A 23,869-nucleotide genomic window follows, 5' to 3' on the forward strand; every position below is an offset into this window, starting at 1 on the left:
TTCCAGATCTTTTTTTCTTGTTTTTTGTTTTTTTGCTGCTTCAGGGACATTTACCAGGCGCTGTCTCTGCCTCTTATGGCGTCCTTTGTTCCCTTTTCCCTGGTTAAGAGGTTCAAAGTCAGAAAGAACAAATATAAAGGTTTCCCATGCTTCAGAGGTTTGTTGGTACAGTAAAAAAAAGTATGAAACTATGAGTTTAGGGAGTTGAGGTAAATATGTCAGAGGTGGGGAGAAGTAGTTAATGAGTACAAAAGTACTAAATACAACACGTCCCACAGAGATGTTCAGGAATTGAAAATGTCACCGGTTGGTTATTTTAAATTAACTCAACATTGTGCATTCAAAATAAGATATTAATTAAATACAAGCGAGAGGGTTGGTTATCCAGAATGAAAACTGTCACCGGACAACTTAAAATAACCAGGGCAGTTTTTTATCCCTATTTCATGTTGTTTCTTGAAAAACAAACAATGTTTTGATTTAGTGTGAGTTTCAGCTGGAGGAAAAGTATCACTGTACCTTTCCACGTTCCTTGTTCTTCTTCTTCTCCTCCCCAGAGTTCCTCTTAAGAGACTCTTCCTGTGTCAGGACAACAGTCTCCAATGTTGCTCCTGGTTTCCCTGCAACCCTCTGACACACACACACACACACACACACACACACACACACACACACACACACAGACAGGGTATGACAATCACATGCTGGCAGTATTTACTTCGGTCTCAGCATTCAAGATGTACCATTTTTCCTTGTCCTCACAAAAGCCACATTGTATTTGTTTTAAAGTTACTAATCAATTTGTACGCCACTTACCTACTGACCTGTTTACGTAATGGAAAAACGCAGGCAGTTTTGCTTTTCAACCGTTATACTTATTTGTACATCTGATTTGCTTATTCGGTTAGCCAGACTGTACATCGTGCTTTTGCTGGTGTCACCCCTAAATTAAGGAAAACCGTTCCACTTCATATTAGATTAACAGAGTCTGTTCAATTTTTGACAAAATCAAACCAATCTATTTCCCTGTTCTGTTTTTGATTTCATCAACTTGATAAGGTTTTAGATTTTGTATCACAGTACTATTGTTTTATCTCATTGTTCATAAAGTGTTTTACAAACTTGAATTTGAAACCTTGGTTCACAAAGGTGTGGTATAAATCATGTTTTACTCCCTGACGTACTGACTAGTATTTTTCTTAAATAAAAAAGTCCAACTGAGGCAGGATGGCGTTGTTACCTCCTGCGAAGTGGTGAGGTTGAAAGTCGAGTTAACCACAGTCAGGTGGATTTTGACTGAGGGTATCTCAGCGCTGTCTCCAACTGCCGACCCCTTCCCCTTGGGTCTCCTGGACCGGCTCTCCGTCCCGTCCAGCTCCGGCTCTGCGTTCAGCGTTGTGAGGCCCCACATGGTCGGACCCTCTGCTGTCTCATTCAGCTGGTCCTTCGGGGAGAAGAGCCAACACACAGCCATTATCAACCAACACACTCAGAGCATGAGAAACAACAGCAGCTTTTTAAACAAATGTCTGTCCATCCATCTGTCTATCTATCTATCTAGAAGGTCCTGGGTTTGAACCCCTGGGGTTGTCCAACGTTGGGGATCATCCCAGGTCATCCTCTGTGTGGAGTTTCCATGTTCTCCACGTGTCTGTGGTGGGTTTTCTCCGGGTGCTCCGGTTTCCCCCACCATCATGCCATCATCATCACAGACATGCATGTTAGGGTTAATACTCCTGTCTGTGCTCCTGACTGAGGCATGGCAAGATGAACTGGAGTTGGTCACCGGGTGCTGCACGGTGGCTACACACTGCTCCTAGCTACACAGCTAGGATGGGTTAAATGCAGAGCACAATTTCCCTATGGGGATCATTAAAGTATATCAAAAAAAAAAAAAAAATCAAAACCAAAAAATCTATCACCCATCATCCATCCATCTACCTGTCTCTCTCTCTCTCTCTCTGTCTATCTATCTATCTATCTAGCTGTCTGTCTGTCTATGTTATCTTAGTCATGCTTTGATTGTCTATTATGTTTTCAGGCATAATTTCTGTGGATTGTTGTTTTGTCATTGTGTTATTTTTTCTTTTAAGTCCCCCCCCACCTTTATTAGATAGTGATAGTCAAGACAGACAGGAAAGGCAGGGGAGAGAGTGGGGATGACATGCAGCAAAGGGCCCGAGCCAGATTCAAACCCAGGCCACTGGGGTAAGAACTCAGCCTTATGTGGTACGCGCTCTCTCAGGTGAGCCACCGGGGCGCCCCCTATTTTTTTCTAAGGTTAGATTCTCAGATATTCTTGGGAAATCCTGGAAATTCTTTTAGTTTTTCTACTTCAGAATATCGTATGAGGTCCTTTGTTTGTTATGTGAGAATCCCACTGAGTCAAAGTCCCACCAAGTCAAAGTCCTTGTCTGCACACATGTACCTGGGTAGCAGTAAAACTTGGCCTGACATTTTTTTTGGCACCCCCCCCCCCCAATTGTATCCAGCCAATTACGCCACTCTTCCGTGCCATGCTGATCACTGCTCCACCCCCTCTGCTGAACCGTGGACGGCTGCAGACTACCACATGCTTCCTCCGATGAATGTGGGACAGTCGCCTGCCGCTTTTCACCTGACAGTGAAGAGTTTCACCAGGGGGACGCAGCACATTGGAGGATCACACCATTCCCCCCAGTTCCCCCTGAACAGGTGCCACGACCGACCAGAGGAGGCGCTAGTGCAGCAACCAGGACACATACCCACATCTGGCCTCCCACCCTCAGACACGGCCAATTGTGTCTGTAGGGACGCCCGACCATGCCGGAGGTAACACAGGGATTCGATCCAGTGATCCCTGTGTTGGTAGGCAACGGAATAGACCACCACGCCACCCGGACGCCCCTTGGCCTGACATTTTGGTTTATAAACAAAACGCATGCAAAAAAAAGTGTGAAATACTGTAAAAATGTGAAATGAGAAATAAGAATACAAAGAAACACAGACTATTCTCAGTTGATTTTGTCATTTCTCTCTAATTTCCCTTCGCATCTGTTTTTTTCCATCACATATATGTACATAGCAAAGCTGGCCATAGTAGGAGAATATATACCATCTTAAGGAATACAGGAAAAGACTCAAGGCTGACACTTACAGCCGGAAAAGGCTCTGGGAGCTGCCTGTCCAATTCAGGCACTTCAATGGTGTCTATCTCTGACAGCGGCTGACTGGAGAGGTCAAACTTCACTGAACTCTGTGCGGAAGACACAGCGAGACGTTAGCTTCCAAGACAGGAATAATCTATAGGTGCTGCATATTTAATTGGGTTTTATTAACAGCAATAGTAATAACAATGATAATAGCTGCTTTACTGAACAATGTAATGATAAAACAAAAGCCGACAACAAACTTAAAGCTGATATAAAACAAGTAAAACCAGAAGGCAGCACAAGATGGAGATGGTGTCTTATCTGAGGGGCACACAAAACAATCTGAGCCGGAAATTTTATCTTATAACTAAATAATTCTGTATGAAAATTTTTATTTTAAGGTTACACAACAGTTCTATTGATGTACTGACCAGCCAATCAAGACTTCTTAATTTTCCATATTCAAAAGTGTACATACTGTGTACTCAGAAATGATGTTGGAGTTGTGAGTGTCTTTGCTATCCTTCGTTCTCCTGACGGTACCCAGCACATGCAGCAACTCCTCTACTCCATCCTGTAGCAGCCGGTCAATTAAGGCCTTGAGCAAAGGAAGCTGGGAAACGGCATTTTTGTTTAGATGACTGTAATAGGACACTACAGGATAATGAAAAAATAACTTTTCAAAATCTACTGAATGTCACATCCGGAGCTCACCCTAATGCCGTAGGATTCAAACATTGCTTCAATGTCCTAAGGAAGAGAGAAAGCATGTTGATCAAAGACATAATAATCAACAAATGCGGGCAACCATCTGAGCTGAGAACCAGAATATTATATCATATTACATTATATTATGACTTATTCACCTTCATGGTAATTTCCTTTCCACGTGGACCAGCGTCACCCTATAGAAACAGGCAAAAGTAAGCAGTAAAAACTGTCCGCTTCGTCATAACTTCTATAGGCAAAACCTAACAACACTGAACATTTCTCACCTTTTCACCTTTCAAGCCTCTGTCCCCTTTATCTCCCTGCAAAAAAAAAAGAAGAAGAAAGAAACAATATATTAAACGACAGGGGTCAACCCCCTCCCCCCTCTTGTTTATGAACCGGTTTTGGGTAAAAATAAAAAAAACAACAACAAAATTTTACCTTCATTCCCGGTGAACCCTAGACACACACGGACAGAGGGGCAAGATGTTGGAACATGCATTCAGAATGCATGACTTGAAGCTTCAACTACAAGCCTAGCTGGAGCCAATATCTTTCATCAGACAATGACACCGACACAAGTGATTTGTTAACCACTCATCAAAAAAAGAGACTATGGAAACCTGAAGAAGTACTATATACTGTCAACGCCATTTGAAGCCAGATGCCAGAAAAAAATAAAGGGACAGAAGAAAATGGAGGATAAACATGTGTAAACTAACCGTAGGTCCTGGAGGTCCCATGGGCATAGGGAAAGTTTGTCTGATCTCCTCAATGGTGGCACCCTGTGAAATCATCCATGAGACGATCACTAAGCTTCAACCAAGTATTTCACGGACCAAAATGCACATGGGCCTAGCGGACAGTTTTCTGAATCAACTTTACATAAAGTAGTGGGCCGGACTGATAACAGAAAATTAGGTTAAAGCCGATTTTAATACTCCAGTACATGTCATGCTTTTGAAAATCAGACAGCTGTTTTATCCCTGTGGCATAAGCAGATGAAATCATGGGGCATTATTCTTACCTCTGGTGTGACCAGAACTTGTGTACCGGGCAAACCTGGAGCTCCTGGTTCCCCTTTACTTCCATCTTTACCCTGGTGAAGGAACAGAGTCAGACAGCTCTTAAGGTAATGTCTGTATATTCTCAACAAAGGAATTTTACATTATTTTGTGTTTCAGCACCACTTACATTTGCACCTGCATCTCCCTTTTCCCCCTACAGGGAAAGACATTTTTTATGAGTAAGTATTTGTTGCACATAATAGTGACTTCTGTACTCAATTAATAACTAAAAGGCACCTTTTTGCCATTGTCCCCTTTCACTCCTTTTTCTCCCTGTGAAAAGAAAATATATGTTTCATTTCAAGTTTAACTAAAAACGTTTACACAAATGATGAAGGAATGATAGGGGAAGAATTTTTTTTCCTTCAAATTATGAATGTCTTGCTTTGTTTAACAAAACTAGGGATGAGGAACATGTCATATTAGTAACTGTCGGAAAATATTTGCTCACATCTTTTCCCGTCAGTCCTCTCTTCCCATCAATGCCGGGTCTCCCCTGCAGAGAAGGGAAAAGAAAATGGTCCCAATTTAGAAAAGCTTTCTATTTTAGACCAATAACTTTGTCAACAGCAAGGGCCGACGAATAACTAGACAGCTGAAATTGGCATAATTTTGACTTAGATCCAGGTAAATATTGACCTGAGGATGGACTGCTTTAATATGAACTTGGTATGAACTCAAGTTATGGACATACTATATCCAAGATAGCCAAAATGGAACTATAGATACCTGTCTTGCTGTAATAAGAAACATGTCAAAATAAAATAAGATGAAGAACAGATGATGTTTAAGGCAGCGGCATCATCAAATAGCCGATCAGATATATAAAGGATACTGAAAGATAGAGAGATACCGACCGGAGTTCCTGGTAAGCCTGGCATTCCAGCAATCCCCACCCGACCTTGGTCTCCTCTCTCTCCCCTCTGATCTCACACACACGCACGCACACGCACACACGCACGCACGCACACACACACACACACACACACACACACAACCTTAAATTCTGCTAAATGTGAATAAAAATCCCATCCTTTTTGCATGGCATGACAACTTACTTTTTTTTAAATTAAAATTTGCTGTGTGTGTGTCCATAAACCAAGGTGACTCTCTCTAGGGCTGATATAGTGGGGTGATTATTGGTTATTCATTCGACAGCCCAGAGCTTACTCAAGGTTTACTTTGGGCTTTTTCCTGTGTTCACAAATGACCTCCTAGCACCCCATCTGACTATTTCCAGATAATGATGAATAGGTTTTGATAATGAAAGGAAATATCCCTTTTAGTTAAGCGAAATGAAAAAATCAAATCACACAATGCTGTCTTTATACTTTGAAGTTTGTTTTAGTGTAAGTTTAATAAAGGGCACATTATTCAGTTACAAATACCTATTTCATCAGATGAGATGATATCTTATGATTTAATGGAAATTTACATGAACCAAGGATAAAACTAGAGGCAAGAAGTGTCCTTATCAATGCACCCCTTTACCACCAAAAGGAATTTGGCATGCGGTATCCTTGAAGGCAACAGACAGCGCCGTATTATGTATTACCGACCCGGCCAACAGGCGTGGGCGTAGTTATAATTTGGTGTCTATCTAATCATTTTGGACTAGACAAGGTCATCTTTTGTCATATATCCATCTTCTCGTGGATTTGACTGAAGATCAACAGTCCGATATGAAAAAAAAAACTCCTTTCACCTTCTTCTTAACTTTATTAATGCTAAGCTCTACTACTACTACTATTACTTTCGGCTGCTCTCATTAGGGGTCGCCGCAGAGGATCTTCCGTTTCCATCTCTTCCTGTCTTCTGCGTCTTCCTCTGTCACACCAGCCACCTGCATGTCTTCCCTCACCACATCCATAAAACTCCTCTTTGGCCTTCCTCTTTCCCTCTTTCCTGGCAGCTCCATATTCAGTATCCTTCTCCCAATATACCCAGCATTTCTCCTCCACACATGTCCAAGCCATCTCAATCTTGCCTCTCTTGCTTTGTCTCCAAACCGTCCAACCTGAGCGGTCCCTCTAATATAATCGTTCCTAATCCTGTCCTTCTTTGTTACTCCCAGTGAAAATTTTAGCATCTTCAACTCTGCCACCTCCAGCTCTGCCTCCTGTTTTTGGTTAGTGCCACTGTCTCAAAACCATATAACATAGCTGCTCTCACAACCATCTTGTAAACCTTCCCTTTAACTCTTGCTGGTACCCTTCTGTCACAAATCACTCCTGACACTCTTCTCCACCCACTCCACCCTACCTGCGCTCTCTTCTTCACCTCTCTACTGCACTCCCCGTTACTTTGGACAGTTGACCCCAAGCATTTAAACTCAAATACCTTTGTCACCTCCACTCCTTGCATCCTGACCATTCCACTGTCCTCCCTCTCATTCACGCATAGGTATTCCGACTTGCTCCTACTGACTTTCATTCCTCTTCTCTCCAGTGCATACCTCCACCTCTCCAGGCTTTCCTCAACCTGCACCCTACTCTCGCTACAGATCACAATGTCATCCGCGAACATCATCGTCCATAGAGACTCCTGCCTGATCTTGTCCGTCAACCTGTCCATCACCATTGCAAACAAGAAAGAGCTCAGAGCCGATCCTTGATGTAATCCCACCTCCACCTTGAACCCATCTGTCATTCCAACCACACACCTCACCATTGTCACACTTCCCTCATACATATCCTGCACCACTCCTACATACTTCTCTGCAACTCCTGACTTAATGCTAAGCATCAGTCATAAAAAACCCAATTTTTGGAATATATTTACATAATGACAGAGGAGCCTATTCTCTGAGGCTTATGATTAATTACTGTGTGTGTGTGTGTGTGTGTGTGTGTGTGTGTGTGTGTGTGTGTGTGTATGGTAACACTTGTTTCTTCCCTTGTTTTTATTTGATTATGTTGATGTTTTTTGGTTTTTAACTGTTGTATAGTATGTTTTAGTAGAACGCTTCCACCAGCAAAAACTGAGAAGTATTCTGGGAATTTCCTGGCAAGAACGGGTCACCAACAATCAAGTTCTCGAAAGAGCCAATCTCCTTTCCATCAAGACGACAATTGAACATCACTAGTGGCGGTGTCTTGGCCACATCCAGAGGATGCCAACGACAGACTCCCGAAACAAATTTTATACTCCGAACTGACTGGAGGTCCAAGAAAAAGAGGAGCTCCCAAAAAAACGCTACAAGGACTGTATCAAGGGAACGCTGATCATCTTCAACATCGACCCTAAGAACTGGGAAAAAGTAGTGGAAAATCGAAAGCACTGGAAAGCTGCCTGCCTGCCTGGTTGCATCAAGGATGAAACAGACAAACGAACGCATGTAGAAGAAAAGCGCCGCTGCCGAAAAATCCGCCAAGAACAGAGAGCTGCAGGAATGGGTTCACCCCCTACTATCCCCTGTCCACACTGTTCCAGCCTCTTCTATTCTCGCCTTGGACTGTCAAGACATCTCCGTTTTAAGCACACACCTTAATCTCTCAGAATGGATCCTCGGACACGAGAGACGCCAACGACGATGATGGCGATGATGGTATGTTTAATGTACGTTGGGTGTATGCTTCATTGATTCAGTTTCTGCATTTTACTCATGCTTATATTCTTTTTTTCTTTTTGGATTTCTCCCCTTTTTCTCCCCAATTGTACTTGGCCAATGACCCCACTCTTCCGAGCTGTCCCAGTCACTGCTCCACCCCCTCTGCCGATCCGGGGAGGGCTGCAGACTACCGCATGCCTCCTCCAATACTCGTGGAGTCGCCAGCCGCTTCTTTTCACCTGACAGTGATGAGTTTCACCAGGGGGACGTAGTGCATGGGAGGATCACGCTATTCCCCCCAGTTCCCCCTCCCCCCCTGACCAACGAGAGGAGGCGCTAGTGCAGACACGGCCAATTGTGTCTGTAGGGACGCCCGACCAAGCCGGAGGTAACACCGGGATTCAAACCGGCGATCCTCATGTTGGTAGGCAACGGAATAGACCTCCACACCACCCGGACACTCCTATGCTTATATTCTTATTTTCAAATTGTTTGTTACCCATATTCTCATGTTTATGCATATATTTTATATTTTGTATTTTCTTTTAATTGGAAAATGTATGTTGTATTTTAATGGAAGCACATTGAGTTTACTTGTAATGAAATGTGCTATATAAGTAAAATTACCATTGCCATTATCCTTTGAGTGAAATGCCCTGAAAAACAATTATCATTTTTCAACAAAACTTTTTGCACCTCTTCCAGTGGACTCATAACCCACTTAAGGCAACACTTACTGAAGGCTGCACCTCTCCTACTGTCTTCTGATATCATCATTGGTTAAGTATAGCTCATCATGAGACAGTTAATTGTTTATTCTTAAAAAAAAAACATATTTACCTGACCAGGCTCTCCCTTTTGCCCCTGCTCACCCTGCAATTATAGGAAACATCTTGTGAGTCAAATTTTCACTTCAATCTCAAATTAGTTGACACCTGCAAGCTGTTGGTATTTGAGCTATACACTGGTATGCTTATTAACAACAATTACCTTATATTTTACATGGTAAATGTTAAATAGCTGCTATAATGTTTTTAATATCTTTTTCTATTATATGAAACTTAATCTATACAAATTTAATGCATTTCATCTCTTTTCTGATTTTCGGATTTAAAACCATTGCCACATCCTCTAACTTTTGTCAGGTGTCCTAGCTTTCCTTTGAAAAAATGTGTGAGATGTTTGTCAGACCTTGGGTCCTGGTTTCCCTGGTGTGCCATCCAGTCCATTTCTTCCACTCCCAGAACCAACCTGCAAAGCAGCAGAGTATAATGCATTGTGAAATGAACAAATAATCAGACGAATTGGAATCAAATCACCTCTTGACTGATTCATAGCTTTATGATGTACAAAATTACTGACCACTGAAAGTGCAAAATATATGAAAAGTGTGGTACTTAGGGCCCGTCCTGATTTAATCCTGATGTTTTAGAATCAAAATCAGAATCATTTTTATTTGGCCATGTATATGCTTGCACATACATGGAATTTGACTCCGGTTTAGTGGCTCTCAATGTACTTACATAGAATAACAACAACACAACACTCTTCAGGAATATATACAAGGAATAACTATACACAGGTGAAACAAGATGGCAATAGTGCAGAGTGCAAAGATGCTGGAATAAATATGTTAGCAGGTTGCTTATATACATGAGGTAGGTGGACATGAGAATATGCATGTATACGTACAATATATACAAGTATACAACATGCTTAGATTTATTATGACAATGTTAAGTTTTCATCAGAGAGACAGCCTCCAGAAAGAAACTGTTTTTGTTTTGGCGTACAGTGCTCTGTAGCGCCTACCAGAGCAGAGGCGTTGGAACAGGTTGTGATCAGGGTGTGATGGGTTTGCAGTGATGTTGCTTGCCCGTTTCCTGACTCTGGAGATGTATAAGTCCTGAATGGAGGGCAGGTTGGCACCAATAACTTTCTTTGCAGTCCTGACTGTCCGTTGTAGTCTGTTCCTGTCCTGTTTGGTGGCTGATCCAAACCAGACGGTGATGGATGTGTAGAGAGCAGAGTGGATTACTGCAGAGTAGAACTGGATCCGCAGTCCCTGAGGCAGGTTGAACTTCGTGAGCTGATGGAGAAAGTACATCCTCTACTGGGCCTTTTGATGATTGTGTGCAGGTGGGGGGTCAGTGGGGAGGGGGGAGGGGCTGGCAGGGGGTGCAGTTGGTTGTGCGATGTGGCCGGAGAGAGTGAGGGGTGAAAACACATTCAGGTCATCAGCCAGTTGATGGTTCTCTGCAGTGTGTGTGTGTGTGTGGGGGGGGGGGGGTGTACCTGAACTTGATGATGTCCTGCAGGCCTCTCCACATAGATGCAGGCTCTTTAGATGAAAACCTGTTTTCAGCTTTTCAGTGTGGCCCCTTTTGGCTTCCACTCCTGTAGTCTTCCTCTTTGGCCTGAAGAAGCTGTCTGAGTTTTGTTGTGATCCAAGGCTTATTGTTATTGAAGACGCAGAAAGTTTCAGTGGTTACACACATGTCCTCACAAAAGCTGATGTAAGATGTCACAGTGTCACTAAGTTCGTTCTGGTCTGTAGATGCAGCATCAAAAACATTCCAATCAGTGCAGTTAAAGTTGGCCTGAAGCTCCAATTTTTTACTCGTTGGTCCATCTCCTCAGTTTTAACCACAGGCTTTGCAGATTTTAGTTTCTGCCTGTAGGTTGGGAGAAGATGAGCCAGACTGTGATCAGAGAGTCCCAACGCTGCACGGGAGACAGAGCAATAGGCATTCTTTAATATTGTGTAGCAATGATCCAGTGTATTTTTGTCCCTGGTGGGACACTTTATGTGCTGTCTGTATTTTGGCAGTTTGTGGCTGAGATTTGCTTTGTTAAAATCCCCAAGTATAATGAGATGGGAATCTGGATGTTTGTGTTCCATGTTTATCAAAAAAAGACATGCAAGTTAGGGTTAATACTCCTGCCTGCGATCCTTACGAAGGCAATAGGAAAAGGAACTGTAACGCCTCACTAACACAGGCCTGGGGTGGAATACAGACACCTGCCAGAATAAAATGGCTTACAGTCAACGAAAACGTTCTCTAAATGAGGGCTGCATGATTTCTTCAACACTGTGACATCTGTACATCAACCTTCGTTTATATGGAAGCAGATTTAGCTTCCCCGTTAGCTCTGTTTCACAGTCCGCTTGGAGGAGCTGGAAGTGCGCTGGACGGAGTGCGCTGGACGGAGTGCGCTGTCTAGAATATGCTCACCAAGCCAGGTTTCAGTGTGGCACATGGCAGCAGATCTGGAAAAGTCCATGTTTGCTGTGTTAAGGAGCAGCAGTTCATCCATCTTGTTGGACAGAGAGTGGGCATTTGCCAGGTGGACTGATGGGAGTGTAGTTCGAAATCCCCGCTGTCGCATTTTAACGAGTGCTCCGGCTTGCTTCCTCCATCGTTGGCTCTGGCGAAGCCCAAGCAGAGCTGCAGCTCCTCCAACTAAAAGCTCAATAAAACTTTCCAGTTCAGCTAAAAATGGCGAAAAAGTCTGACCAGGGAATAGCCGGACGTTTAAAAGTTCTTCTCTGCTGAATGTGATCAGAGTGAGAGCTGGAACTAAACAAATAAACAGAAACAGAAAAAGTACTAGAAAGCACAAAACTGAGGCTGCCATCTGCAACACCATCTTGAGTGGAATGTGAGTTGAGCTGAGCAGTGATACATACAGTACATGCACCGCAGTGCATATGGACATACCAGAGATAGTCCTGGTGGACCGGGCTTTCCTTCAGGACCCTGTGGACACATGAATACAGATGTTTTAATATTTGCATCAACACCTTTATTTTTTACTGTGTATTCCTTTGTATATATGTATGTACTACTTCCTTTGGAAATCATTATCTGCTTGCAATTAACTTGTACCACATATCTTGATCTTGCCATTTACTGCTTGTAAAGTCACCAAACGATGGAACACTCACTCTCGGCCCAGGAAGACCTTTCTCTCCTCTCTGGCCAGGTTCTCCTGGTTCACCCTAAAGAAAATAGAATAGAATAGAATGTGGTGTAGTTTCCATTACTTTTTGTTGGGTGGGAAGAAAATCAAGTAACTTTGTTTTTGGCTAGACCAGGCGGCGAATGCCCTGACCGACTGCGTGATCATGTTTAGAGTGACTGATTGAGTGATCAAGTTTGACATGATTGGGCTGCTGCATCAGGTGACCAACGTCACTGAAGTTACATGATTGGTCGGCCAAGCGCCGAGAGGCCGCCGCCGCCCGTCATGAGGGAGAGTGCAGTGAAAGCACCCCAAATAACAATCATTCTGACAAAACACTCACTGGCAAATTCACAAAAGGATTGCACGGCTTTTGCAGCCGCTAAACCTGCAACAAATAAGACAAAAAGAAACCGCGTAATTCTCAAAGCACCCGCAAAGGGTGAAATGCACCCCTAACTGCACTGCCAAGTAAATAGTGTCTTGGTGCTCCGGTGTTATTTGCATGTATATAAAAGAGGTAATATGCATACATTTGGCACAAAATTGGCCCCATTCTATGCAAATGAGCCTCACTGCAAAATAGCCACTGGCAGATAGAGTGAACATTATTAGCGTCTTCAGAGTTGGGGTAACTGACATCCAGACTTCCCAGTGATCATGGCAGCAGTGATTTTAGCCAGGAGAAGGCATCATCATGCCAGATGTGCTCGTGAGCGGCTATTTCAAAGAAGAATATCACTTTCTGATTTAACTGAGACCCTAATCATTCGCAGATACAGGTTGCCAGGTCTGCAATTCTTGTTATACTTGATGACATCAAGGATGACAATGAGCCTGCCTATTATGTTCTTGGCGCAAAGCCAACATTTATACTTTGCTACAAGGATAATTGTAATCAGATGCAAACCAAGGGCAAATTGCACTTGACTGCAAAACTTTATGGGCATGTTTGCGCTGTTACATCATTTGCGCAATATCTTTTGTGACGCAGACCTTGAGATGGGACAGATAGCAGTTGCAAGTGATGCATAATTCGTGGCATTATCAGTGGCTGCAATCCATTCTTTGTGAATTCGCCGGTCAATACAGAGCAAGTCTGAGAAAAACGAGAAACATCTGTAGATAGAAACAGATGAAAGAGGAGGGGGAGTTAACAGATTTTTTTCTTTTTTTACTCAAATGTAGCTTAACCATGTCATGTGATATACTACTTCAGTACACTTGCTGCGGTCTGCCCACATTCAGGTCACTGGTCGGGACTCACCTCTTCAAACTTCTTCTGTGATTTATGTGATTTATGGGGTTTATTTTTCTTTCCCTTTTGTATCTGTCCAAGTCGGAGAGTACTGCTGGCGTCGTGTGTGGCTGCCGCTTCTCCCTCTCGTAGCCCCCCTTCCCATCCACCCCTGTATGTCTGTGTTATGTTTATCTGTTGTCTTGTTTCACCCCGTTCATTGTAAAGTGACTTTCAGTATTAGAAAAGCGCTATATATGTTTAATTTATTATTTATCATTATTATGCTTTAAAAACAAAAATTACTGGGACCACCACAGAAAATTTCAGATGAACATTTAATATCGAGGAATTCCCTTTATAGACACTACCACTGACTATCCCTGTAACAAACTGGCTATAATTTCAAACATTGACCATACATGATTATATTAGAGAGACCGCTCAAGTTGGACGGTTTGGAGACAAAGCAAGAGAGGCAAGATTGAGATGGATTGAGATGCTAAGATTTTCTTTGGGAGTGATGAAGAAGGACAGGATTAGGAACGAGTATATTAGAGGGACGGCTCAGGTTGGATAGTTTGGAGACAAAGCAAGAGAGGCAAGATTGAGATGGCTTGGACATGTGTGGAGGAGAGATGCTGGGTATATTGGGAGAAGGATGCTGAATATGGAGCTGCCAGGGAAGAGGAACAGGAAGGCCAAAGAGGAGGTTTATGGATGTGGTGAGGGAGGACATGCAGGTGGCTGGTGTGACAGAGGAAAATGCAGAGGAAAGGAAGAGATGGAAATGGATGATCTGCTGTGGTGACCCCTAACGGGAGCAGCCGAAAGTAGTAGTAGTAGACCATACATGGTCCAGCCATACACTAGGTTTTGACCTAGTCTTGTTAATAAGATGTGTCGTTTTTCAGTAAATGTACCTTGATCACTCTGGTCAGTACGTTGTCTGAGGCAAACTGAATGAAATCAAAGAAAACAAGTTAGTTTGTTACACAGTTTGATATACAATGTAAATTTAATGAGAGTAGACTTTGAAAGCATAAGGCCTTGTTGGAGAGTGACTTTTTACATTTTCTTTACAATTGTTCCTTCTGTCACAGAAGACAGAATTGAAATAAAGATGTTGAAAATTAAAAATATATGAACAATGTATGAAAATTATATTTACCTGTGTTCCTCCCGCAGGTCCAGGCTTTCCCTTTGGGATGGCAGCCACAGGATTGAAACAAGAAAATAAGGAAATGCAGTTAGAAACAGAAACCTCAGTATTAAACACTGTCCAGAATTGCAATACAAAATAAAAGACTAGATTCACTGAAGGGTGATACAGATAAAAAGCCAAAACCTAATTACTGAACGTGTTAAGAGTAAATATCATGGAAAGACAAAAGGACAGCAGGCTGTGAAGTTGTGAGATATGTACAATGAGCGAAAAGCAACGGGAAGGTGGTCAACCAAAACAAACAATAAGACATCTCATTAATGACGGAGATAATGAATATGAACACACAGGCTCTCCTTTATCTCCTTTCTTGCCATCTGCCCCCTGAAAGAACAAGGAAATCTCATGTTATGTTGAAGCATCATACCTCAGCTGAGATAGCTGAATAAATTACAGTGACATTTTCCTTACTATAAAACTTTTTTTTCCCATATCCATACTTAAACATTTATTCTTGGTAAATGACACCAAATCCCATCAAAAACAGTTAAATGTATTGTTAAATTGAGGTCTCAGTTTGTCTAATGTTGTAATTGACTACGTTAATGTCTTGATGATTTATTCCAAGAGCTTACAGTCAGGCCAATCTTCCCCGAATCGCCTTTCTCTCCTGGGTCTCCAGGACGCCCCGGTAAGCCAAGAGGACCCTAGCCAACAAGTAAAAATAACACTGAAAGAACATATTTCAAGCCAAATGAAAGCATACAAAAGTGTAGAATTGCCCCGAGTCCTGGAAAAGCTAAAGAGCCAAACTTTACCCTAATTCCTCTTTCACCAGGCTCTCCAGCAGAACCTGGGTCCCCCTATAAAAGACAAGTTTGTGAATGAATGAATGAATGACCACAGAATTCAACAATCCCAAATTACTTGTTTGTCTTTCTATGATATTCCAAACAATGAATAATTTAGACTCTCGTAATACAAATGATTGCTGAATCAGCAACAAATCTAAACAGACATTTTTAAGCCTCTCTGTCAGGTCCTAAACACAGTGATACTAATGCCGCATTTGTTTATGCCCGGAGGTGGGAGGTCGGAAGTTGGGAACACGTCATTACCGACAACCTCGTATTTGAGCTACCAGGCGGGAAAAAACATGGACGCCCGCAAAGAAAAACATGACGCCCGCAAAGACAGAGAGAAAAAACAAACAAACAAACAAACATGAAGACCCGATCCAGCTGAGCCCATCTATTTGCGGTATAAGAAGTGTACAATAGGCTGGAATCAAATACTGTTTTATATCATCATGGTTCAGAGTTTTCTTCTCGTTATCGTCGCCAATGAGCATTTTCAAGTTAGTGACCTTGTGATTAGCAATAGGTTAACATTTTAAAACCGCTAATAACTAATATTTAATTTTATATGTTTAACCAACTATTGTATAGGGTATCTTTATTGATCTAAAAGCATACCATGCTGAAAATCAAACTTAAAGGTGTTTTTAAAAGCATACAATCTTGTAAAGATTGATAAAGATTAATATTATTTTACCATTGACACTGTGGGCAGCCATGTTGATGTGACATCATATAATTCCGTGTCGTGAACTGGGGGTTGAGAAAAGCAACCCGAGTTCGCGACTAGGAACTCCGAGCTCACGTGCCGTTTTATTTGATTTTTCCTAGTGGGAACTAGGAATTTCCGACCTCTGAGTTATAATCGAATGCAGGGTAAGACCATGGTTTATTGTATAATATGCTGGAAAAAAACAAAACAAAACATACCCGAACTCCCTGGTCTCCTTTCGCTCCAGATTCACCCTACATACAGGCACGAGGGTAGTTTTAGTCACCAACACTGTGTAATATTGAGTTTTTATTCATGGATACATACACAGACATCTGAAAACAAAACTGACCAAATTGCTCCCTGATGCCTTCACAGAGTTATATGTACAGTATATATGTATTTCAAGTTCAGAGCAATAACAGTGATGAAACTCACCTTGAAGCAAAACCGGTGCTTTGACATTTTTCGTGGCTCCCTTGGTATCCCTGTATTTATTTATTTGTATATGCCATAGTTGTGCTTCTCCACTGAATCATGATCACTTATGTAATCTGCGTTGAATTATTTTAAAGTGTATTACACTGATATTTTAAATATGCTGTGCCATCCACTTTGAATTGAAAATTCTATTCTATTCTACTCTATTCTATTCACCACAGTCACCTTGAATCATTGCAGTAACGACCACTTAGGATTTACTTACATCTTTACCTCTTAGTCCTGGTGCTCCAGGATTTCCAGGGAGGCCGACACTCCCTTTCTCCCCCTTAGAGCCATCGTGCCCCTGGACAAATAAGGTTATTAACAGTCTGACCAGAAATCTGAATCCTTTCAATTGAAAGGCTTGCTCAGATTTGTAGTTTTTATGACAACTTGTAGTGGAACTGTTTCAAAAAATAAGTAAATAAATAAACAAATAAAAAATAACCATCTTTTCTTTTTTTGAAGCCAAAATCCGGCATTTTCCTCCACTGAGTTATTTCATCTAACAGCCCATGGAGTCAGGTTATATAATACTAATTGGCATCTTTTCAGTTTTTTGACCCCCCCCTTTCCTCCCTAATTGTACTTGGCCAATTACCCCACTCTTCCGAGCCATCCCAGTTGCTGCTCCATCTCCTCTGCCGATCCAGGGAAGGCTGCAGACTACCACATGCTTCCTCCGATACACGTGGAGTCGCCAGCTGCTTCTTTTCAACAGACAGTGAGGAGTTTCACCAGGGGGACATAGTGCATGGGCGGATCACGCTATTCCCCCGTTCCCCCTCCCCCCTGAATAGGCACCCCGACTGACCAGAGGAGGCGCTACTGCAGCGACCAGGACACATACCCACATCCAGCTTTCCACCGCAGACACGGCCAATTGTGTCTGTAGGGACGTCCAACCAAGCCAGACACAACACGGGGATTTGAACTAGGATCCCCGTGTTGGTAGGCAACAGAATTGGCATCGTTATCATGGTTGGAGAAACTCTCCAGACAAAGCTGTTGAAATTTCTGACCGGGTAGCATGGACACCTGCGCAGCCGCCAACATGTTAATACTCAAAACAGCATAAAGGATTGAAATGAGATGACGATGTGGACATGTTTCTGTTGGACAGTTAATCAACCAATTATAAAATCAGTATTACAGTAGAACAGTGTTCCCATATGGTTTGCTGTAGTTTATAATACTGTGTTAGTTTTGAAGATGCCATTTTTACAAGGGTGGGAAATGTTTGCTGCTGAGCTGACGACACACCAGCCACAATGGCTGCTACACCTTGTTTGTAGTTCTCACTGCCAGAGGGAGAGACAAATCGGGGAAATCATGGATTTCAGCTTTAAAGTCAAAACTGAAGATTTACATGCAAACAAATGTCCTTTTTTATACTTTCTATCACTGCCGTACTAGGGACAATATATAGCAACCAGACGTCAAAGGATTAGACAGGTCGGGACAAGTTAGAAGAAGAAACAAAGTTGTTGTGGTTTAAATGCCAGAACTGCCAACTTGTAGAAGACCTTTACAAACAGATACTACAACATTTAAAGCTAAACGAAAGATTCAACCATGTCCTCTTGGTCGGTGGTGGGTAAGGTGCTGACACTGCTGCAGTGAAGAGTCTGTTCAAATTTGAATAGATGTCTGCAATTACCAGTATCACCATAGGCATGAGTGAACTTAACAAAAACAACACTCTTTAGGGTCGTAGCTTTAAATATAAATGATAATGAATATGTTATACAAAATAATCTGCTATGATTTACCTTTGGTCCAGGCTTTCCAGATAAGCCAACATTTCCCTTAGAGGATTAAAAAAAGAGGGGAAAATATCATGAATTTTCCAAAGCCTCCAGATCAAGTCAACAGGTTCAAAGTAGCACGGTGTTCATTATTCATCAAGGGGCTCACCCTTTCACCGTTCTCTCCTTTTGGTCCCTGCTGTCCTGGAATCCCAAATCCAGGACTACCCTGCACAAATGTCAAAATCTCAACATCCCTTAAGACATAACTATACTAGATTTTTGGCTAAGTGTTATGTCCTCCTTGTTTTAGTCTTCATGAATCAGATATTATGTGTGTGTGTGTGTGCATGATAGTTTAAATTTACCTTTTCTCCTTTGTCTCCTTGTGCACCCTTTACTCCCTGGGGCCCAGCCAGGCCCACTGGACCAACATCGCCCTGAGAGACGAGACGAGACGAGACGAGACAGGACAGGACAGGCACGCACGTGCACACACACACACACACACACACTTTAAAAAGTTCCCTGTAGACTGAGATGAAGGGGTCCTATTCAGTGGTTTTGTGGAAAATTTAATCCCTTACCTAAAGATGCAAAAATACTCTTGTGTTTGACAGCCAGACCCAGGGGGAGTGGGTACAGGTAGTAGAAATGCAAGCTACTTATATTTGTATTTATATACTTGTATCATTCATTTATTTACTCTCTTTTCAACTTTTATCATTACCTTCTTTTTGCCATTATGTAAAGTGCTCAATATAACAAAGTGCGATGCAATGCATGTTCAGGTATAAAATATGCTATAAAGTTTGATTAATTGATCTATTGATACACAAATGAGTTTGTGATCAAATGCAGTCAAAGGGATTGTGCTGGACCACTGGTTAGAGAAAAAAAAATCTGAAGAGTTTGACTGGATGAAAAAAATCCAGACAGACGATCTCAAAAAAGTTTCCCTTGAGCAAGGCACTCGTCCTTCAATATCCAAGAATGGATAAGTTCGGTGGCCAACAAACAGCAGAGGACTGTGGTTGTTTGGGCAGATCCAAGCTGTGAATGTGTGTTATTCAGCAAAAACCATTCCTGTTTTGACTAAAAGTCAAAAAAGAAAAAAGAAAAAAAGATAAGGTTGATTCAACAAACTTACCCTGGCACCCTTCTTTCCAGTTGGGCCAACAATCTGTTGTGATGAAAAATAGATGAATTAGGTGCTGTGACTCAATAAGTGCTGTTGTCTATAGAGTGATATCTATGTAATATACAGTGGTTAAAATAATCTTTTGTGTGTCTTACACCCTTCGCGGGATCTCCAGGGGCTCCTCTTTGACCCTCCTCTCCTTTTTGTCCAAATGATCCTGTTAATCCCTAAAAGAATTGAGGAATAAAAATACCAAAAAGAGCCCAATGTAAGTTACGTACACAGATATTTCCTCTGCCTTCTGTTATCGTTTAGTCATCCATCCATCCAGCCATTATCCAAACCACTTATCTTGCTCTCGGGGTCGCGGGGATGCTGGAGCCTATTGCAGCAGTCATTGGGTGGCAGGTGGGCAGACACCCTGGACAGGCCACCAGGCCATCACAGGTCATTATATATACATACAACGAAATTCATTCTCTGCATTTAACCCAATCTAGGAGCAGTGGGTGGCCGCAGTGCAGCGCCCAAGTACCAACTCCAGTTGTTTTTCCATTGCCTTGGTCAGGGTCGTAGGCAGGAGTATTAACCTTATCAAGCATGTCTTTTGATGATAGCAGAAACTGGAGCACCCGGTGGACACAGGGCAAACATGCAAACGACACACAGAAAGGACCAGGGACTGCCTGGGGTGAGGCAACAGTGCTAACCACTGGGCCACCATGCTGCCCAACAGAATGTAGAAGTTTTATAAGATGATTTGTTCTTGATTTCTCCTCCAACACTATTATTCCCTAATTTTCATTATGTCTAACGCTTGGTTTTTTTTGTGTGTCATTTGATCACATCAAAATCAAGTAACATTTCTGCAGTGTTATCATGCCTCCCTTTTATTTTCAGCTGTCATTAAAACAAAAAACCACAAAGACATTCTGAGTAGTGTTGTTCTCGGGTCATTCCTTATTAAACTGTCATTTACATGCTTTTATTGCTGAAGAACCATATCTGCTTCAATCTTTGAACTTCAAAATGAAAGTAATTCATGTACAGAAAGACACTGAGATGGTTGCCATGCATCCTATTATTCAATATATTCAATAGGTCCCCTTAAATTAACAACCAGCCATGCAAGACCACAAGATAGCAATGGATGTTTGACAGCGTAGCTCACAATCATATGCATATGTAATTACAATTATCCCTGAGCTACAAAAACCTAGGCTTCTCTTTCTCTCTTCTCTTCTATATTCTGTTCTAACCTCTTCATTGGTCCTACTGATTACACCATTTTCTGTGTTTAGTTCACTTAGCGGTAGATTTGTTAGTTTTCTTTCTCAAAATGACTTGTGTTAATGGGTAGCCTCTCAATCACTGTATACTATTAGATAGAATAAATTGTAATTTTCATGACTGGCCTAGCTCTCTTGGCTTAAGTCCTCGGAAGAACACAGTGTGTCTCTCTGCTATGATAATATTACATAGAAATGTTCAGATTTTAAATATGGGGTACCTCAAGGCTCGGTTCTTGGCCCTCTACTTTTCTCTCTCTATATTTCACCTCTTGGCCAAATTATACACAGTCATGGAATGAATTTCCATTGCTACACAGATGACACTCAGCAGTATGTGCCTATAAAGGCTGATGATCGTCCTGCTTTTAAATTCAGATAAAACTGAGATGCTGGTCATTGGCCCTGTTAGACATAGTAGACACCAATTTGATCAAGTAACAGTAACGCTTGACAATTCTGTGATTTCACAAAGTATGACAGCTAAAAATCTTGCGAGGGTCTAAGGACAGGATGTTGTGTTGCTGTCAAGCCCCTTGAGGCAAATTTGTAATTTGTGATATTGGGCTATACCAGTGGTTCTCGAACATTTTCTGTCATGCCCCCCTTGGAGGAAGAACATTTTTCATGCCCCCCCGCCCCAACAAAATGGTGACAAAATAGGCCAAGTTGAACTTTATTTAAATAACATCAAGATCACGAACATTCCTTTCACTTTTCTTTCAGTAATTTCTGTTGTACAAATAACAAACTCAAGTTTTACTTCAACGTTATCAAACCTCTTTTTGTGACATTTGCCACTAGACTGCTCCATCAGTCTCTGTGTGTTTTCAAAAACTGAGAAAAATGAAATAACATTTAAAAACCACTTTGCTAGAAAAATTACACCCAAGTTACATCTGTGCAAATAAAGAACAAATGCAGATATTTGGGAAAAATGATGAGCAAGTTAATTTGTGAGAGCTCAAGTCTTATCACTGCATTAGTGGCTGCAATGAGCCTGTTTTGCACTGCACATCTTTTCAAAACGGGGTTGCAGGCTTGATACTGCCATTCTCAAGTCATGCTCAATGTTGAGCTTAGATCTGTACTTTGTTTTAAGTGAGGCAAAAGCAGAAAAGCCCATCTCAGAGATAGGATGTGACGAAGGGAAGCAGAATGCCCACAGCCCCCTGTCCTATGAGTGGATACTCCTTCTCCACACCAAGCCAGAATTTACTCAGTGGCTGAGCTGTAAAGCTCAGCCTCAGGGTGGAGTCAGATGTCATCTCGTTGAACTGGTCCTCTTCAGCAGAGCTGAAATCAGCAGGTGCTGCTGCATTGAATGGATATGTCACCAAGTCATACTGCGCAATGTTGTTTGGGAAGTATTTTTGAAAGAATCCTCTCAGGGAAGAGATGTGCTCCTTAAGACATGAAATCACTGTGGTGGCTCCAGAATCACTGGTTTCAATAAATTCACTCAGATTCTCAAACAAACCAGTATTTCCTTGATCAAGTTGCCTGCCCCACATCTCAACCTTTTGAGTGAATGCACTGATCTTGTCTGCCAGGTGAGGAAGGTGCTTGTCTCTGCCTTGAAGCTGAAGATTTAATTCATTCAGCTTTCCAAATGTATCGCCGAGACAGGCCAGTTTCATCAGAAATTGTTCATCACTAAACTTGCTTGCAATGTCATGCATACACTCCTCCTCCAGAAACACCCGAATTTCCTCTCTGAGCTCAAAGACTCGCGACAACACTTTACCTCGTGAGAGCCACCTAGCCTCGCTGTGAAACAACACAGCTGAATGTTCAGCTCCCATCTCACAAAGTGCAAAGAACAGCCATGCTCTCAGGGGTCTTGTTTAGATGAAATTGACAACACTAACAACATTGGTCAAAACCTCGTTTAGGTCAGGGCTAATCTGTCTTGATGCTAATGCTTCTCTGTGTATGACACAGTGCGTCCATTGTTCATTTGGCGAGACCCTCTTGATTAGTGCCTGCAATCCCTTTTGTTTTCCCTGCCATGGTCTGTGCACCATCCGTGCAAACGCCTGCACAGTTCTCCCGTTTCAGCCCATCTTCTGTCAGGTAACAGTCACGAAGCCTGAAGAGCTCATCAGCCGTCGCTCTACTTGGGACGTACTTGCAAAACAGCAAATCCTCACACAGTGACTCTGACATGACAAAGCGAACATAAGCAATAAACAAGCAGTCTATTGCTGCCAGTAGCCTCGTCCACTTGTAAGGCGAAACGTTTGTCTTTCAGTTTTTCAATGAGTTGTTCTTCAAGGTCATTTGAAATGTCGCATATATGTCTTGCAACTGTATCATTGGACAGAGGGACAGCCTTCAATTTTGCAGTGCTTGTCTCATCAAACATAGTTGACACCACATCTAAAGCTGCGGGAAGTATGAGCTCCTCTGCTATTGTGTGTGGTTTCTTGCACTGGGCAATTCTGTAGGTGACTTTGTATGATGCCATTAGTGCTTTGTTGTTCACTGATGCAGCTTTTACAAAGCAATGTTCCTGCTGACAGCATGCACCAAGTTTTCTCTGAAAGAACTCGAATGGCTTATTGACGTGACTGGGATGTAATGTCTTGTAATGGAAAAATACAAGTTTATAAAGGTTCTGCTGTAACCTTTGTACCGAGACAAACAGAGCCACTTGTTTCTCGTTAGACGTCACATATTACTCACATGTTTTTGCATACGACTTATGTTTTGCCTACAATTGACCCTTCCACTCCATATAAACTCAGCAATCAGACAGAAGTCACAGTCTCCAAGTGTCTTCTTAATTTGTTCGGTCTCATACTATCAG

The 23,869-nt window shown here is 42.1% G+C and overlaps 1 protein-coding gene across 1 annotated transcript in view; it reads right to left on the reverse strand.

Annotated features, from left to right (window-relative positions):
- Positions 1-23,869, reverse strand: part of col7a1l (collagen type VII alpha 1-like) — a 120,593-nt gene that overhangs the window by 36,932 nt on the left and 59,792 nt on the right. Inside the window, exons 42-72 of the mRNA XM_056275913.1 lie at positions 19,924-19,995; positions 19,778-19,810; positions 18,996-19,067; positions 18,797-18,856; positions 18,652-18,687; positions 17,103-17,183; positions 16,615-16,650; positions 15,646-15,690; positions 15,463-15,534; positions 15,176-15,211; positions 14,834-14,863; positions 14,586-14,621; positions 12,409-12,462; positions 12,182-12,220; positions 9,651-9,710; positions 9,300-9,332; positions 5,767-5,832; positions 5,361-5,405; positions 5,147-5,182; positions 5,037-5,063; positions 4,870-4,941; positions 4,565-4,627; positions 4,284-4,301; positions 4,127-4,162; positions 3,998-4,036; positions 3,846-3,881; positions 3,610-3,744; positions 3,140-3,235; positions 1,241-1,444; positions 520-630; positions 49-99 (exon numbers count right to left, since the gene is read on the reverse strand). Of these exons, the coding sequence (XP_056131888.1) occupies positions 49-99; positions 520-630; positions 1,241-1,444; positions 3,140-3,235; positions 3,610-3,744; positions 3,846-3,881; positions 3,998-4,036; positions 4,127-4,162; positions 4,284-4,301; positions 4,565-4,627; positions 4,870-4,941; positions 5,037-5,063; positions 5,147-5,182; positions 5,361-5,405; positions 5,767-5,832; positions 9,300-9,332; positions 9,651-9,710; positions 12,182-12,220; positions 12,409-12,462; positions 14,586-14,621; positions 14,834-14,863; positions 15,176-15,211; positions 15,463-15,534; positions 15,646-15,690; positions 16,615-16,650; positions 17,103-17,183; positions 18,652-18,687; positions 18,797-18,856; positions 18,996-19,067; positions 19,778-19,810; positions 19,924-19,995 (1,830 nt within the window). The remainder of the gene's footprint in view (positions 1-48; positions 100-519; positions 631-1,240; positions 1,445-3,139; positions 3,236-3,609; positions 3,745-3,845; positions 3,882-3,997; positions 4,037-4,126; positions 4,163-4,283; positions 4,302-4,564; positions 4,628-4,869; positions 4,942-5,036; positions 5,064-5,146; positions 5,183-5,360; positions 5,406-5,766; positions 5,833-9,299; positions 9,333-9,650; positions 9,711-12,181; positions 12,221-12,408; positions 12,463-14,585; positions 14,622-14,833; positions 14,864-15,175; positions 15,212-15,462; positions 15,535-15,645; positions 15,691-16,614; positions 16,651-17,102; positions 17,184-18,651; positions 18,688-18,796; positions 18,857-18,995; positions 19,068-19,777; positions 19,811-19,923; positions 19,996-23,869) is intronic.

The sequence above is a fragment of the Lampris incognitus genome, chromosome 3 (genome assembly GCF_029633865.1).
Source record: "Lampris incognitus isolate fLamInc1 chromosome 3, fLamInc1.hap2, whole genome shotgun sequence".
In the NCBI taxonomy this organism is placed as follows: domain Eukaryota; kingdom Metazoa; phylum Chordata; class Actinopteri; order Lampriformes; family Lampridae; genus Lampris; species Lampris incognitus.